This window comes from Vanessa tameamea, chromosome 2 (assembly GCF_037043105.1).
Source record: "Vanessa tameamea isolate UH-Manoa-2023 chromosome 2, ilVanTame1 primary haplotype, whole genome shotgun sequence".
Classification (NCBI taxonomy): Eukaryota; Metazoa; Arthropoda; class Insecta; order Lepidoptera; family Nymphalidae; genus Vanessa; species Vanessa tameamea.
Genome location: NC_087310.1, coordinates 784,205 through 797,003, shown reverse-complemented (window position 1 = coordinate 797,003; position 12,799 = coordinate 784,205). Strand labels below are relative to the sequence as shown.

The 12,799-nt window shown below is 32.0% G+C and overlaps 2 protein-coding genes across 7 annotated transcripts in view; one reads left to right on the top strand and one right to left on the bottom strand.

Moving 5' to 3' along the window:
* The window catches only part of Obsc (Obscurin), a 415,125-nt gene that overhangs the window by 297,555 nt on the left and 104,771 nt on the right, over positions 1-12,799 (top strand). The gene's annotated exons all lie outside the window — the stretch shown is intronic.
* LOC113398198 (uncharacterized) overlaps positions 38-12,799 on the bottom strand; it is a 125,018-nt gene continuing 112,256 nt past the window's right edge. For 5 of the 6 annotated variants that reach the window (XM_026636812.2, XM_026636815.2, XM_026636813.2 and 2 more), the window contains 6 exons: positions 5,247-5,392; positions 5,008-5,122; positions 4,553-4,675; positions 4,195-4,330; positions 2,943-3,114; positions 38-1,493 (listed from right to left, as the gene is read on the bottom strand). In XM_026636812.2, the coding sequence (XP_026492597.2) occupies positions 1,400-1,493; positions 2,943-3,114; positions 4,195-4,330; positions 4,553-4,675; positions 5,008-5,122; positions 5,247-5,392 (786 nt within the window). In that variant the 3' untranslated portion in view covers positions 38-1,399. Of the gene's footprint in view, positions 1,494-2,290; positions 2,339-2,942; positions 3,115-4,194; positions 4,331-4,552; positions 4,676-5,007; positions 5,123-5,246; positions 5,393-12,799 lie in introns of all 6 variants that reach the window. The other variant, XM_026636816.2, reaches the window with a different exon arrangement.

Sequence of the window (12,799 nt, the reverse complement as noted above, 5' to 3'; positions counted from 1 at the left end):
TTCTAAATTCAAGATAAAGAGAAGTTTAAAAAAATAATTTTTAAAATACCAATGTTTATTACAATTTAATAATCAACATCTTCACAAATTTACATGCACCATTCGTGTTTATTTACAAAACTTAATATTAATGAATATAGCGTTCCATTAATTTTAGTACCTAATGATTAATATATTAAAATAATACCTATTCAATATTATATTATCTGTTAATACGAGCACTCACATTAGATGAGGTTGTTTTATTTTATCTGTGCTTTAACACAAATAAAATTAATTATACTTAATCGATTCGTGTAACTGGCATAAATCACACGTCAAATTTAACATTAGTATTATTACTATTTAGAAATCCCAATATATTTTTATTATTGTTCTCATTTTTTCTAACTAAAGTCTATCTAATGCTTATGCTCGTCACTTGTTAAAATCATATGTATATAATATATTAATTTTGTATTATTTATGTATATAAAAATCATTACAGAAATAATTAAATTTAAATTGAGCATTACACGATAATATATTTTATTTTTAATATTACTTTTAACAGGCAGCACTGAATGGTATGGGCCAGTTTAATATTGCTTTTATTGTAAAAATATTGCACCAAAGAATTATTTTTTAGAAATAATGCATCCATATCTGGAACCAACATGTAATGTGATTTGGCCAATTTTTTAAAATTAATGTTCATCACTCTAAAATAGACAACCAGCCATCATTTTTTTTAATAGTTTTAACATTACACACAGTATAAAATGGTTTTAGCACTTCGAATAGTACCAATATTCAATTTAATATAGTTCGAGGCCTAATTCATTATATTTCATTATTGATGTATGTTTGACAAGTTTCGTTCCTATCAATTTAAAGGTGTGTTCACATACAAAAGTGGAAATCGATGTGACCGATCATTAGGCGTAGCTCGGTGCTGTTAACCCACTTTATACTGCGCCCATGTTATTTGTGTTCACGATGACTTGTGTCTTCTTTATTGTGCAACGATATTTTTGAATATTCTCTATACTTCTATATATTGAATAAAATGACAGAAAATATACAGTACTTAGCGAATAATTTAAATTTACTTAGCACCTTCCTTATTTCTAGAAGTTAGTAAGGATACAGTTAAGTCTAGATTAAAGCTTCAATATTTCGCTTATAAACGGAAGACGGTTATTGCATTGACGATCATAACCTAGAAGTCTAATATTTACGATACATTTACATTATATTCGAGAGATAAACTAAATGGTGACATAATTTAAAAACCACTAAGTATTATTATTGTTTGAGAGGTCCAAAGTCAAATGTCGTTTTTGTCCTATTTTTAAACAATTTGATATTTTTTGTTCATATGAGAGATACATCGGCTCTGCTAGGCTGCTAGGCTAGGTTAGCGAATGGCGACAGAGGAGCGTGAGGGGCCCGACGGCCGGAGAGTGGGTACAATGGCGGGTTCCTCTGCATCTTCTTCTTTAGTGGGTTCTCTGTTGACCATGTCCAAAATTTAAAGATAAATTATTCATAAAAGAATTACATTCATACTGACATTTTTTAATTAAAAAATTGCTGTTGAATTTAATTTGTACCTAACTGATAAAAATCTTTTTCTATTTTATGTATCGAAGTATTTTAACTTTTCATACAATATACAAACATTGTATTTTTTCGTTAAGTAATTGAAACAAAATTGAATGTTTCGATTGTGTTAGTTTCAATAAGCCTTTTCAATCAAAATTAACGTTAAAAGCGTTCTAGTCGTATACCTAGTCAGTTTATAACAAAAAAAAAAAAAACATTTCATGCAAATTTAAATTATTTGGTATTAATTTCCTCTTTCAGCGGTCATGCAATACGGAAATAAATAGAAAAAAATATGTACTCTAAACAAGTAAATAAAATCATAAAGTACAAAAGTATATTGTGTTCTCCGAGACATACATAAGAAGGTTTTATTTATTATATATATAGTATTATAGTCGATGAATTAATACTATATAACCTTTTTATACAATGTAAAAAATAAATTACGGAAATTATTTTCACAGTGTATTATAGATAGCATATTATAATAATATATTTTGAGTATTAATTCAATAGATATACCTATATGATATAAATTAATTCAAGATAAAAATATACTTACTAAGTATATGCTGGTTGGTTAATTAATTTAATCAACACTTTAATAATTTTATTTAGAGTTTCGGATCTTAATGATTTAAAAATAAGCATTTTATAAATCTATTTACAATTTTACATACAAGCTTTAGTAAGCACTCACCGTTTTCATGGCGCTAGTCTAGTTAATACATGATACTGGTATCACCACCTTGGGAAAAAATCAACTGTTAAACTAAGTACTACATATCTCACAACAAACTTTACCTCTTAGTTACATATTTATAAGACTTCCATGTACTATATGCTTTATTTCAGTTAATATATTTAAATGTATATATATATATTTTTTAATCTGTTGTTTAGTCTTAATGTTTTGAGATAAGATTTATTGTGTTGTTATATATTTTAAATTATAAATAGCTTAAATTAGTGCAAGCGTTCTATATCGTGCAATTAGTATAGATATTATATACTTATAACGAAGTCGCAGTAATATTAGAAATATATCGATATCTATTATTTAAGTATACATTTATAAAGTAAATTAAGCGGATTCATTTCTTAGCCATAACTGACGTGAATCATTATTTTGAAATTCGTCAATTGTGAATTCTTCTTTGATAATTATAGTTGTGTAAAAAAAACCAGCATAATTTCTCATAATAGTTCCTCAGTTGGCAACCCAGAGACGATACTGTCAGGAAGTACGATTTCTCTAACAGAGAGAGTGACCACTGTCCATCGAGGGTCGTGTTCATACTACTTCTGTAACAAAGTTCGCAGGCGGGCAGGCAGCGGCGCAGGCCGGGTACCTGATCTTGATGGGCTGGCGCAGCGACAGGTCGGAGCCGGACGAGGAGGAGGCGGGCGAGCGCGCGGCCAGCAGGCGCGGGGCGCGCGGGGTGCGCGGGGAGCGCCCGCGGGCGAACTCCAGCCGGTAGTTGTCGGAGCGCGGGCTGCCGCTGAACGCCTCGCCCTCGCCGCCTGGCGCGAGCGGAAGCTTATTATTATGTACAGGCGAAGAAAGCGAAGACCCAATGGAGTCGCAGGCACAGAGTGTGTAGTTCTCATGGTTGACGGCGTAAGGGCGGAGGGTCGAGGAGTTGTGCATATTTTACAGAGTTATGAGCGGCGGTCGCTTATAACTTGGTGGACTCCGTAGCCTATAGGCACATATAGCTTTACATCGTATCGTATAAGTATAGTCACAAACGTGCAACATTAAGTATTAATGATCTATATTTTTTAGAAAAGTATTCTAGGCTAGGACAAAAACCTATTTTTTATATTGTCAAAAAAGATTAATCATATTAGGTAAATACATTTATCATAGCTAGGTATACATTTTCGATACTTTTTTTAGGTTAAGAAATTAATATGTAATTTTAGATGGTTAAAGAACCCTTATCTTGACATGTTTATCAAACCAACGTATAGATATATGTTCAAGCTTCATAACACTCATATTATTTCAGTCGATCAGTATATTATCATTACCTCACTGTCGAGGGAAGTCGAACATGTTTTGATTTCACATGACCTTTTGAAAGCCCTATCTATAAAAATCATCGTTCATAAAGTGTGTCACGGTGGCAAGGACGCGGCATGGGAGCGCTGGTAACGTGCATCCGGTGAACATCGCTAACATTTAGCTTGTGTAACTTGACCCGGCTGCTTTAGGGTCGGTAACTAGTATTCTATATTTTAGAGATCAACAAGAATTTGTTAAATTTTTCAACAATTTTATAATAGCTTGCAATTAGCATAGATGGTCAAATTGATAGACATTAATAAAAACTGATAAGTTAAATTCGGATTAGTGCTACTAAGTTTTCATTTTCGTAATCGTTTTCTTAGTGTAATGGTTATACGTTATGTACAATTTATATTATTTTCAGTAGTCGTATGAAAAATACTGTAGCGGAAGGTTCTTTACAATTGAGCTTCGCGTGTACACTCGCTAAGGCGAATAAGCGACCCCGAAAATTTTCTAGAAATTTCTAAAAATCTTAAGGGAACGTGACGCTAGCGTAAGACGGTAAGAAGTTAGTTTACAGTACGTACCGGTGTAGTGGTGCGCGGAGGGCATGCGCGCGCAGGCGGGCGGGTGTGCGTGCGCGAGCGCGGCCTGCACGGCCCAGTCGCGGTACACGCGCGCGCCGTTCTCTGTGCGCCACTCCGACAGCTCCACGCAACGAATCTAGTCACCGCACATTATTAACATTATTAGTATATTATCGTCGTTCGTTTAAATAATAGTGAATCACTTAGAAAACAAACTCACTTATTGGTTTGAATAGTTTCCACGGTTATTCTTTGACATATATATATATATATTCATTGCAGCGTATTGCGAGCAAAGGAATGGTTTATTTTTTATTTCCTGTTTCTATTTATACAATAACAAATAATAATTAATCACCGGTGTTGAACTTTTACTCCTCCCGCTGCCCTCAGAGGACGCGTTGCTGTGCCTCTGTTTGCCGTCGCGCGCTCGCTCGGGAGCCGGTGATTCGCGACACGATCCATCTGGCTCATCTCTCGTCTTAAACAAAACATTACTTGTTATCGAATAGAGATCATTTCTACTTTTCTGAATGTTTTTATGCATAAGTATAACTTAAGAATGAAGAATGAAGAAAGTATGATTTAAGAAATATACTTTGAGACAAAACGATTAAGACAATTTTCCAATGTAATAAAATATGTAAGACGTTATGTGACGTTCTATTACAGAAAAGAGTTAATTGACAAAAATATACTTTTTTGTAACATGGATAAGTTGAGAAAAACCTTGTATTTCCCAATTATTTTATATCATCGTGCGTGATGTAAGGGAGATGCGTGTTGCTCGTAAAAAGAAACTCAAAGCTTTACCTTATTTTGATGGGCGGCAACTGGTAGGCTGGTAGCTCCACTACTGACCAATCGCAGCTGCTGACGAATATTCGCCTTTTCTCTCGCCCTCTTTCGCTGGAACTCTTCTTCCACTCTGAAAACATTATTAATTCTGGGATCAATAAAGGTTTTCGATAAAAGATTTTTTGAAACTTTAACTGATGGTATGAATCATATTTTGTTTCATGATTATCTTTAACTATTTCGTTAAGTCCTACCTCCTCATGGCCTCCAGCTCTGTTCGTCTCTGTTGCTCTTTAAGGTCTGCCTCGCGAGACAACTTCTCAGCCAGACGTCGCCTCTCTAGTTGTCTGACAGTCGACTGGAATGTGAACCGCTTGCCTCGGCCAGCGTTTGCGTTACGCTGTAAAAAAAAAAAACAATTTATTTAATAATTATTTTGCATTTTTCGAATATGGTTATTCGGTTGTGTAAACAATTGTCAATATTTTAAATTTTAAATTGATACGAAATAGTTTGAAGTAATGTTTTGTGAGGCGTTTTTTTTTAAATTGCTCTCTTTACGTATATTTTAACAATATAATTTGTCAATCGGTATTTTTATATCTCAATCTAAAATTTTATTCTAGGGTTATTGCAAAATAACGACTATAAGAAACTTGTATGATCAATATTTATAATCAACTGTAAACAAATCGGCGACCTCTGCCGTAAGTAGAATAAGATTTAAAAAATTGTTGGAAGTGGTATTTTTTACAATTTGTATTTTAATTTGTACAATTTGTATTTTAACAATAATCGCAATAATTATTAATTAATTAACATAATTGTGATAGTGGAAGACAAAAATTATAGGTACCTACCATTAAAAATGATACAATATTAAGTACATAATATATAAAGTGAATACATAATTTACTATGACCTCTATTTAAATGTTATTTGTTTTTTGGAAATCGTGACATACGATGGATGAACTAAAATAATATTCATATGAAACCTAAATAACAAGAGACCATTACAAGGTTGACCTAGAATCCTAGATCGTTGAAGCATGCAACTGCATTGTAATAAAGAGGTCGTAAACTGTGTAGTTTTTAGTCTACTAGACAAAACTAGAAATGGCGACGTGCTTATTCCAGTACAAGCATGGTGGAGCCAATTAGGTTTATGCGTTCATTGTTTTATGTGGTATATTTGTCTGCTATTGAGAGAGCGGTTTAAAACGTATCCTAGTCATCCAAGGTATCCTAAAGTCCAAATGTTATAAGCAAAAAAATGTTTCCAGAAATCGTTCAGAAATCTAATGCTATTGAAGTTATGGTTCGTATTAATCAGGACATTAATGTGCATTGATAATTGGTTACTTGCTATTGGACGATACGAAATCAGATATCACAACAAACTATAACCAAAATCCACTAACACCATCATCGCGAAAATCAAGAAAAATCATTGTTTGAAATATTATTCACAATGATTTTCTTTAACGTACCTCTCAATCTCATGCGACATGTCATTCTATATTCGAATTTTATTCATAACGTTATAAAAACAAAAGAAATATTAGAATTGTTAATGGCCAATATTGTATTGGTATTTTGTCTTGACTTTGACGACAGAAAGTCGACAGTCTGCGAGACGCCTAAAGAACCTGTAGGGTACAATATTGTATGGAAGTTAACATGTCGAATAACAAAAGTTTTACCACAATAGTACAGTAAATGGTAATTACAGACCTAGTTCTTATTGTAGCGAAAGTAAAAGCGGGCTTCTTTGTCAGAAACCGCACATTTGGTTCGGTAGTTTTCAGAGCGTGCGAATCGGGATACGGTGTTGGTAATTATGGCGTCTTGAATTTGAAAATAATTTAAAAACGCTCGTGCAACTGATGCAATAACGCAGGTTGTTAAATATATATTAGGAGTTAGAAACGCTGCCCTTAATCGTTGCATATACAATATATTGCACTTAAAAGTTACAGTTAAACTCGTACTAGAAATATTATTCCGCGTCAAAAATGATCTCACAAAATTAAAAGGAAATATTAAATGAAGCAGATTTGTGAATAAGCAAACGCGTATAAGCAGCTATCTACAGATTTGTTACGATGTCGACCATGGACTCTTGGAGCCACCTTAGATTAATGGCACACCTACGTAACAATTTTTTTAGTTTTTTGGACTGAATAAATATAAAACACGGACAGTATCTGTTCATGGAACCTTTTTTTATATAGAATTTTATAATCATTATAGTGAAATACTAACATACATTAAAAGGTGTTTAATGGACAAAAGAAATTTCATTTGATAAATATAACTTAGAAGACGAGCTTGTTATTAGTACTTGTTTATTTTTGTGACGGATATGAGCATATGAGCACATGAGCCACCATATAGTATGTGGTCACCTATTATAAACAGTGGTGCTGTAAGAAATATCAACCATTCCTTACCTTGGGAACTAATATGTCATATCCCTTGTGCCAATAGTTACATTGGCTCACTAACTCTAAAAACCGGAACAAAACAATAGTAATCATTGCTGTTTAGCGGGTGGGTGGTACCTACCTACTCAGACGCAACTATTGTGTTTCTTGCCGGTTCTTCTCAGAAGCTGCATTCCGAGATACTATACATTTAATTAGTCTTATAAATTTATATATAAGTGCTTAAGAGGTTAATTAAAAATATATATATTAGGCTAGAATTACTGACAAAACGTATGACGTAGATATACGTTTGTTTATCCTCAATAATTTTATATCAATATTTTCCTTCAACCTTCAACGATTAAATAAATTAAAACTGCATTTTATGAATAATTATTATAAAGTAATAGAACTTAGATTTAACAACGCTATTTGCATTACCTGATTTTAATTATTGCATTTATTGTATGTAGCATAAAGTGTAAAAGTAAAAAGTAAAGTAAAAGTAACATGAACTATTCGAATGCGATTTGGTGGATGTGACAGAATTTCATATAAATTAGACACACGTGGGTTTCCTCACGACGCCTTCCTTCGCGGAGCACGAGATGAATTATAAAATATAAGTAGTAAGTAATAGCCGGTGAATGTCCCACTGTTGGGCTAAGATTTTCTCTACTCCTGAGAAGTTTTGGAACTTATTCCACCACGGAACTCCAATGGGGGTATAATATATAATCATATATTAATCACATTTTGAAAACCTTATTATTATTGCGTAGTGCCGTTGAAATGAACTTTCAGATTCGTAATGATTACTTGGAACAGCTGTTCATAAACCCAACATGACTGCCAATGCCAGGCCTCAGTCTCAAGCCAATGGCATGACTATTAATAATTAAAAATGTCGCCGTGAACTCCGGTCTGATCAGACATTTAAGATTGAGATTCTTTTAATAACATATAATTAAAAACAATATACAATAAAAGGAAAACTTAAACAAACACCATCACAGTAAGCGTTTATTTAAGTAAATGTTTTTCCATGGAATTAATGACATGAATACAATAATATTTCCTTTTATTTTTATAGAACAGGATCTTAAATGCTTAATGCAATAAAAGTAGTTATACCAATTGTATTTGAGCAGTGATAACCTTCAGATCATAAATTAAAAATAATCCCTTTATTAATAAACGCTGTACATATATTGTTGGTATAGTATACGATACGATTTTCCTTTAAATGTTAAATTACTGATGACAGAGAGAGATAAATCAGTAAGGGTCATGCCCCCAAAATGACAATCCGTCCAAAAATTTACTATATATTAAAATTTAATAAATATTTTTTTATCATTGGTAGGCCGATTGGCAATTGGGCAATCTTATTGTAAGTAGTCATCACTGCTTAAAGACGTTGGCGCTTTAAGAAATATATATATATATAAATCTGATAATCAATATTAGCTCTAGGACATCATTACGCGAAAAAATTAAAGAAATAGGTGTATTAACGGCTGCTTCACAGTATATTTATGATAATATAATGTTTATACAGAAGAATATACAAAACTATTCCATAAAAGCTGATATACATACTATTAATACAAGAAATAAGAATAAACTTGTAACCCCTACTTTCCGTTTGGATACGGTACAGAGAACGTTTTTGGGCAATGGTATACGCATATATAATAAGATACCGGGAAATGTAACCAATTTACCATTTACGAAATTTAAAAAGTTTATTAAGACTAAATTAATAAATAAGTATTATTATTCATTAAAAGAGTACTTTTTAGAAAAAAAACGCCTGGATTTACGCTCGGGTTCCATCACAGAACACTAATTATTGTAAAAAAACAGCATTGTAAATCTGTTTATTTGAAAAGAGCAAATATGCGAGTTTCTTACCGTTTCTTCTCGCTGGAGGCTACTTTCCGAAACGGTGGTAGTATTTTAATATTGACGATTCAAAAACGCTTCGTTGTGAAGTTTACTTGAATAAAATTGATTTGATTTGATTTTGATTTAAATCGCAGATGGACTTGCACAGAACCCTGCTTAAGGCATCTATAATAGACGGTTAATTATAGTCGCCGTAACGTCGCACATTTTCTACGTAAATGCCTCTTAAAAACTTGGCCGAAAGCAAGTAACTTATAGAGATAATTCTAGTCGTCTCAAATATAATCAACCTGTTTGCCAATAAGAGAAGATCATCTCATTTTTTATAAATTATTTTATTCATTCTATTAAATTTATTAGATTCTCATAAGTTTATGAGATCCCTCCCCATCTCTTAGGGTGTAACCGCACTATCAATAAAAATAAAAAAGGTAAAATCACTCGACTTACAGAATAGTAGTTACAGGTCGCGGTCTAATACTTGTTTAAAATTAATATTATAAACACGTACTGTTTATTGCCGAGGCTCATTTTAGATCTTTATCTTAAGCATCCTTTTTACGCAAAACGGCCTCACTTGTTATAATTGTTGCATAGTCATTACACTTTTGGATTGGTTAATTCTACTATTATAACATTATATATTGAATTTATATAAATACACTTTGATGTATAATTACTTCTTAAATTAATAATTAATATATTTTCGCATTAGTATGTACGCATGTATCATCAGTTTTCTTTTAGTATTCTATTCTAGCAAATAATCTTAACTCCGCTCTTAAGAACCCATTGTTTAAAATGCTATGACTCTGTCTTCTCTGCCCCAACATCAGCAATATAAATATTATTCGGTGTGAAAAGGTTTACATTAATAAAATAATTATTAAACAAACTTTCTACCCATAAAGACCAATCAAAGATTAACGGTAAAATAAGCAACTAATCTAATTAGCCATTCAATTAACAATATAGCCTTATTACTTACTTGCCTATATAATATTCAGACAATACATCTTCCGTTCATATATGTATTATGTAACTGCTTAGTAACTGTAACTGTTCATATATGTATTTAGTAGTAATTGCTTTAAACTCTCCCGAAAATATAGGCCATCTAAAAGGCTAATTAAACTAGTTGGTTCTGACATATACATTTATTTTCCTATTCGTGTTTAAGTAAATAAAGTAATAAGGGCAAAGGGTAAAGTCGCGAGCGACAACTAACACCAATAAAACCTTAACCGACAGATCATAATCTCTGGTACATGATTACACGTCAATTACAGTCACGTGCGTCGAGATCACGGATCGAAAAGTATTTTGGAAATTGTATCAAAAACATTTAAGTGAAAAAGGTCTCTTCTAGAAGAACTTCCTAATTTACATATAATATAATTAATCAGTTAATTAATCTCGCAAAAAAGTTTTTTGATTAAGATCTGAACTACTGTTTAAATAGCACCGACAATAAGACATTATTGCCAGTGCGATTGAAAATATACGTGCGTTGTTAAGAACAAAGTTTAATCGAAAAAGGGCTCAGAGACGAAATTATAAAAAAAAAAATTTGCATTTCACGCTAAAGAGTGGAATTTATTGTTTCTTAAAATTTAAATGGGACCAAACGAGAAGTATACTCTCCCAAATAAATGAAATAATTTTTCAAATCGGTTCATAAATATCTGAATTCTGAGATAGCAAACAAAATAATACAACCGATGTTAGAAACTTTTCTGAAGTCGGTGAAAACACACAATTGTTTCGATTCACATGAATACAGCTGATTGTCTCACATACCACTTTTGAATGAATCTTATTCTGTGCATCAGATACCAGCATAACAGCAGTCACGCGCAAGTCATGCTCCATCGGACATAGCGTGATGGCGCTGCGTGCCGAATGTCGCCGCAATGAGAACTCAAGAAATACTCAGAGAATCGTGTACCTACTTATCATGACTTTTTTTAATAACAGGGTAAAGGTCATTGTTATTGGACAACCCTACGGAAAGAGGTTAACTCTCCGTTTTATTGGTATCGATGTTAGAAGAGTCACCTATATTGAAATTGTATGCCTACCCGGAAACTTTACTTGAAGAACACTAATAATATGTTTCTATTAAGAATTAATTAATTAACTATGTTCTTCATCTTCTCATAATATAGTATTTTATACATTTTATTTAAAAAACGTTTATTTATTAAGCAGTCATACCTATTTTAAGTAAGTTTATTTAGGCCTTCAAACATTTCATGTTTACTTTCATGTTTGCAAACAATACGAAGGACACATAAACATGAATTGAAATCGAATTCCTTAAAGGTGTGATCCTTAATCGTATTGACATATAACGAGGTTTCGCTCATAAACGGCTCGGCGTCGGCTGTTGTCTCTCGGTCATTTTAAATTCAACTCACATTTAAATGTACCGTCTAAATATACGAGCGGTTGTAACCTGATTAGTTTTGGATCAACATACTTTATTGAACTAGTTTTCACCCCTGGTTGGCCACTTGTAAGCTCGTAGGGGTTTTAGGTATAAAAAAGTAACCTATGTCATACTAAAATCCTTTTCTCAATTTCATCAAATTCGATTCAGTGGTTTAGCCATGAAAGCGTAACAGACAGACGGATAGATAGAGTTATTTTTGTATTTAAAATATTAGGATCAGATAAAAATCTTATAAAATATATGAAATTGGTGCTCAAGTTTGTTATTTTCTATAGCTTTTTATGATTCATCATTCATACGATTCAATTGAAAATTTGCTGCTTAACGTTTGACTTACTGGCATTATAGCCTCAAAATAGAAAAGACCTCGCGCGCCGGAAGACTGTTTACAAAGAAAATATCAAGGCAAATTAAATCTATTATTTAAATAAACATGTAATTTAATAGGTATAATGTACCTAAAATTAATTGATTAATTTTTAATTATTATTTATATCTATTTTATGCATAAACTATACATTTCACAATCTAAATAATATTTGACTCAATCTGCACTGCACGATTTCAAATAAATCGCAGTAGCAGAGTATGTCGTTGAGTTTTATTTCATAAAATGATGATTCACTGTAATCATTCGCCCAGCGAATCGAGTTGTTCACAACGAATATAAAATAAGTTTTTTTTTTCCTAAAATCCGTCATTATTTTTACTTTTAATATACATTCTGGACGGATGAGATAGCGGCTCTATGGTAGTTTTAGCTTTCATAATTTTTTATTCACAATAAAAACTATATTATGGAAATAAAATCATATTTAATAGAAAAAAAGTTGCATGAAATATTAAATTTAAATTTTGTGTAATATTTAAATAAATTAAATACATGCTTCCTGCTATAATGAGCTTTCAAGTGTATCAATTATAGAACTACTTTTTTAAATTAAGATGTGATATAATATAAGTACACCAACGAACAAAAATAAAAAGAATCATTCATAACATCAAATTAG